General features: G+C 37.7%; 1 protein-coding gene across 2 annotated transcripts in view; it reads right to left on the bottom strand.

Moving 5' to 3' along the window:
* Positions 1-432: 432 nt before the first annotated feature.
* NRP1 (neuropilin 1) overlaps positions 433-6,000 on the bottom strand; it is a 114,872-nt gene continuing 109,304 nt past the window's right edge. For both annotated transcript variants that reach the window (XM_059484365.1, XM_059484450.1), the window contains exons 17-18: positions 5,431-5,490; positions 433-4,186 (exon numbers count right to left, since the gene is read on the bottom strand). In XM_059484365.1, the coding sequence (XP_059340348.1) occupies positions 3,894-4,186; positions 5,431-5,490 (353 nt within the window). In that variant the 3' untranslated portion in view covers positions 433-3,893. The remainder of the gene's footprint in view (positions 4,187-5,430; positions 5,491-6,000) is intronic.

Raw genomic sequence — 6,000 nt, 5'->3', positions numbered from 1 at the left:
AATTTGCAGGAGCTTATTGGTGCAAACCTTACCAGAGGAGCAGAGACTTCGTGGAGTTACACATCAGAAATGGGCAGTACTTGGCAGTAAATCCCATCCCTGCCCAAGGGGGGTGTAACACCTGCACAGGGTGTTACATTGGGCAGCCCATGGCAAGGAGCAGTGGAGGCAGATCTGTCCTCTTAAATCCCAGCTGTTTGGCCAAAAAGAAGGTTATGGGATTGTCTTCCAGCAAGGAAAGAGAATGGGTCAGGCAAAGGTGAATGCCTCTATCCTAAACAATGAACACACCCACCAAGGTGTCTGTTGGAGCTGCCTACTAACAAATACAATTGTGATTGAAACACTGTGCTTGTTCAAAGATGCTAAATAAAACCATCCATTTAATAATACCAATCCATTTTAGTATAATAAAATACATCAGCTATGGGATATTTTATGAAAATGTTTAATTCAACTGTTTCTTTGGAATGTAGTAGTCATAGTTTGGAAATTTAAGTTACAGTTCAGTTCTATGTGGTTTTTTTTATGCTACTCAGTGTCTGAGAATACAAATGTCATTTAAAGTTAAGGCTTTGCTGTTCATTTTGAATCAACAATTTACAAGTGTCATATTGTCATAGAAAATAAAAATTTCTGTAAAAAAAATTTGCACAAAGTTTTATGATGGTACAAAACATGAAGCAATAATATACCAGTAAAATGAAATCATTTTACTACAGAAGATTTTTATAGTTTTTCAATAAAGAAAAAAATATGTTATTTTACACTTTAAAAATTATGAAACAATCTAAAACAATATAAACTGAACATTTTGTAACACTGCCTTTACAAATTAATAACTTTATAAACATATAATTTTTTTAAATATATTTATCAGTGCAAGATACTTTTCAATGTAAAGTTGCAGTATCATTTTTCCTTTATTGAAGGGCAACTTTAATTCTATTACCTTCAGAGAAATCAAATCTTCAGTGCTAGATCCTCATTATCATAGTAATATCTGAAGACCACAAAGGAGATAATTTTTTTATGTTCACAATTCTCAGTATGTTAAAAGAAGGAAAAAACCCACCAAACACCAGCTTTTCTGTTCAAATAGATCAAGACCCAAAGCTGGTTTGGAATCTATTGAAATCAGTGAGAATATTTCAAAAGGTTTTGGGCTTGGGCTCCCCAGTGGGATTTTCTCTTCAAGGCAATATAAGCATGTAACTCTTAGTCAAGTTAGTGGACTAGAAGTTTTTTCAGCTAAGGAGAATAGACCCTTAATTCCTGACTCACACAGTGGTGGTCTGCTGAAAATAGTTTTGAAAAATCCTTTTCTTCTTTGGGTTAATTAACTAGCTGCTGCATTATGGTCAAATTACAGTGTTAGAAACCAATGAAAATCCTACCTCTGACAAAGTGAGTCTGTCCCTTGGGACATCTCATGGACTAACTTTTAGGCAAAACTTTCAGGCCTTAGGTGCACTGTCTCAGCCTTTGGAGGACCCAAGGTTGAGAGGCTGGGGAGGTAGCTCTTGCATCAATCTAAGCTTTGATGACCTGAAGTGGGTGTTTGGGGTTTTGGGATAGTCATTGCCTTTAGGACTCCTCTGAAGTAGCAACTCTCTATGCTTTTTTCCTATTGGGACTTCCTTTAAAATATTTTTGACTTCAAACCTTATTTTCACCTACTGTCTCCCTCCTTTTTCTTCCATTTCTGGGTTACTAGTGAATTTTCTATATATTTTTCTATTTTATAATTCACACTGGTGAAATTATACACTTCAGAGCATTTGGTGTATAGATAGGGGTGGATTCTTTTGCCCCAAGTAATTCAAGGCTGAATTAGCCCTTCTTTAATCCTAATCCTGGACAGGATATTTTATTGCTCTTCTACAAAAGCAATTTTGGAAAAGACTAACTCAGAAAGTCCCAATCACTTCCCTGACTCTGCTCAGGAATTTCAATGAGGAAAAACATGAGTTCAGCACTTGGTAGGACGTTCCTTTCCCCACGTTTGCGCTGTTTTTCTCTGCTGGTTGGTGGATACCCAGGGGAAGGCTGATGCTGCCCCCCAGTTATGGCTGTGCTGTGTGCAGTCACTGCAGAAACCCAGGGGCTCCCCTTGCACCTGCAGGAGGGGAATGGCCCCTCTGCTCTCCCACTGCCTTGCACGGACCCCATGGGAAACATGCTCTTGTTTCTTTTTACCCTGTTGGACCAGCTGCATAGGCTGCTGAATATTATTTGACCAATAGTATTTGCCCTAAAATATTTTAAAAATTGCCCCATCATTGTCAAGCACATTTTCCTGATGGCTTAGAGTTCTCAGTTCACTGCATTGGTCACTGCCTGCACGTGTGGTCAAACAGAAACCCCCTAGATTGAAACGCCAACTGGATATAACATGATGGTAGGAACATACCCTACATACATTGTGGGATTTCATTCTGCCCTCAGCACACACTCCTAAGCCAAATCAGCATTGATTAGCATGAAAATAGGTTACTGAGAGAACAGAACTCCGAGTTCAGGTAGGGGCAAGAGGAGGAAATTTTCTAGTTTTAAAGGCAATCTTTTCTGTAAGGGAAGCATTTTCCCCCAGTGTAATTAACAGGCAAGCTGTTCAGGATAAAAGATATGTTTCATGACATCAGGAAAAAAGATACTGTCACTTTATGCTGTTAAGAAGAAACCCAAAGTTCGACTTTGGAGGATAAAGTTAAGAATTTTCCCTTATTTTTTAACACAAACTCTAATAAAATCTTTTGCCATTACCAGCAAGTTAAAGCTGAAGTTTTCTTTCCTTGGCAATGGCAAATGCTTATGAAACCTACTCAGAGAGACAAAGAGAGAGAGAAAGAGAAGAGAAAGGGAGAGAGATTTTACATTTGAAAATACATTCTATATGAAAGAACAATAAAAGGAGATATTGCAGCTTTATACAAAAGGGTCAAGAGACATGAAGTTGAAATACAGAAAGCAGAACAATCAAGCCAGGTTGTCAAATCTGATTAGCCCTTGCCTTGGCTGAGGCTGTTTTCTTACACTAAAATATACTTTTCTTTTAGTCAGTGAGCCATCAGAATATGACTAAAGACAAGGGCATAACTGCAGAGAAGCTGTAGTTAATGTTAACACAATGAGAAGCAGTACAAACAAAAAGGCACTTGAGAGGACATACACTAGCCAGTGCCAAGGACTTTTTTTGTTTAGTTTTTAGGCAGTACACTTGGTTACCAGTTGTGTCTGATGATGGCACATACTCTTTTATGGAGTTCACAAGCACAAAATTTAGTACAACACTGAAAAACATCAATAAAATTTGACAGTATTGCTTCGTAAACAGAGCTGACACGCTATATCGGTACTGATGCAGCAGTACTTTCAAAAACACCCTAACCCTTCTTTGCCTATGCACAACACGAGCAATTATACACAAATACAGGTGCAGAAGTCCACTAAATTGCTGTTACTCCAATATTTTCTGGGCACTGAGCTACAGACAGCATGTCCATCCAAAGGACCCCACTGGATACATTTTGTGACAGCATCTTGGATTTTGCACAGTAAAAATGAAATTATCCATTAAAGGAAAACAAAAGAGAGGGAGAGAAAGAAAGACAAAATGAACTATAAGTCAATCATACTTGGTCTCAACACCAGCATCCGATTATTTCAAATAAAACCAACAGAAAAAGCAGATTGTACATGATTCAGGTTGTTAACACAGATTGTTGTCCATGTTCATCAGTTACACACTCATTGAAGCTCCTGAGAAAAGCTTGGCTCAGTGTCATCAATGCACTTTTCAGCCTGTACAGTAAAAGATCAACAGTTCCCCAGCACGACCGAGCTATGTCCTTCCATCCCGATTCTCTGACTTCTCCAGTTGCTTTACGCCTTCATGCTTCTGAGTATGAATTCTGTGTGTTCAGTTTGTCTTTTTTCAGTTTTACACCATCGACCAGTTCAAAGTTATAATTCTCCAGTGCAGACAAGTTCCTCTCGGACATCCCGTTGTGCCAACAGGCACAGTACAGCACGACTCCACAGATGGCTCCTAAAAGCACCCCGAGTGCACTCATGGCTATGATGGTGATGAGGATTGGGTCTAGGGTCTTCAGTACATTGCCTGGCTTCCTGGAGATGTTGTCATCATAGTCCTCACCTGTGCTACGGTATGGAGGTGTAAACCCTGAAATTGAATAAAGAATTGCAAAACTTTCAGAACTGATCCCAGCCAGAACTTTGTTCAATGAATTGGAAATTTTGAGAAGACCATCAATTTTTTTAACGTAAGTTTTTTACATAGTTTTACAATCTAGCTTCTGCAAGGTGGTCATAAATAGCTGAAAACTGTAATGTGGCCCAAATAGCTGTGGATTTTTTCCAGACTGTTCTCCAATCTTTAAATCTGCTGCCTGTTAGTAGAGCTGTGGTTCTGCCTTGGATTAAGTGGGAGTCTTGGGAGTGAATAAGGAGGCCTTTTAATCATATTTTGCCATGTTGCTGTACATAGCTCAAAAATGTTAATTAATTCCTACTCAGCTCAGTGTGAGAGGTTAGAGCCTTAGACATTGGTTGGGAATGTCCAGCCATTTTATTTCTACTTCAATGACTTTAGGATTGGATCTAGAAGTGCAAACAGTGGCAGAACTGATATAGAAGAGCACCCTGCCCTCTTGTGTAAAATATTCACTGGGTATCATAATGTTTTTCCTCAACATTTTTAGTTTATGAAAATGATCCAAAAGCAGCAAACCCTGTAATTGTTGCTGGAAAAGCCAAAAAGTCTTTTTGGACAAACTCACTCTCTTTCACTGAAATCAATTATAGCAATCCTGTTGACTGTAACAGAAAAAAAATTAAGCTCATTGCTTGAAAAATGCAAGTATATTTTATTAGTGGAACAATATGACAATTATGATCCATTTAATGATCCATTTACTGTTATCATCATTGGAAATGATAATGCTTTGCTAGACTGGTCATAAAATGGCATTTTCAGCCAGGTCTGTGAGACATTTAATCTGAAGAGTTTTGAGCCTAGTTACTGAGGCACAGTGCGAGTCATAAATTGTAAGATATAATGATAATTCATTCTTCAGCAGTGGACAAGCCTTCTAGGTAACAAAATATTGAGGAGCTATAATGTGCTTGCATGTATATGAATATAATGTAACAAATTAGGTATATGAAATTTCAAATGTTTGAGATAGGCAAAAATAATAAAAAGGACAAAAGTTCATATGACATGGAAGATTAAAGCTATTACAACCTTCAAATAAATGTCTTATCATCTCATACAGAAAAATCCTAACACCTTAATACAATATGCAGTTAGAGAACAAATCTATAAATAAATAAATAGAATGCAAAAATTCACATTAAAATACACATTAAAATTCATTCCCTTTTAAGAAATAACACAAATTTTACCTGTTTGATTACTTTCTGGGTCTTCTTCTTCATCTATTTCATTCCCCACATCAGTTGATTCTAATGAAGCAAAAAAATTGACATTGATTATTAGGGTTACAAACACTGATTGACTATCATGCTGGCAATAATGGTATAGCAGATTTTCCTGTGTCAGAGCATCATTATGGCGGCTTGACAGAGCTGTTCATTATAATGGGCTCTGAAAATTAATGGAGAAAAAAAGAAAGATTAAAAAACTCCCCTCCGCCCAGTCTTGGCACAGTTTTAGTTATCAGCAGGGGTTTTCCATGCCTGGGAAGGAGAAATCAGTGATGAATTAGCATCTCGTTCACTGTATTTACAATTTTGGAGCCCAATTCCATAACACTTCATCAGCATAGGCATAGTTAATCACAAGAGTAGTTTCACTGGCTGCAGCGAGACCACTTGTGTTTGGATTTCAGACTGAGCTTTTGGGTTTAGCTACCTCAGGCAGAAATCTTTGCTCAACATTTGGTTTGAACAACCAAAACACAGAGGTAGGAGAGAAGTTATTTTCCTTTCTCATGCTGGAGTCAATTAAATGCA

Source organism: Ammospiza nelsoni, chromosome 1 (assembly GCF_027579445.1).
Source record: "Ammospiza nelsoni isolate bAmmNel1 chromosome 1, bAmmNel1.pri, whole genome shotgun sequence".
Classification (NCBI taxonomy): domain Eukaryota; kingdom Metazoa; phylum Chordata; class Aves; order Passeriformes; family Passerellidae; genus Ammospiza; species Ammospiza nelsoni.
Note: the sequence above shows the minus strand (reverse complement) of the source record. Positions and strands in the feature narration are given on the sequence as shown.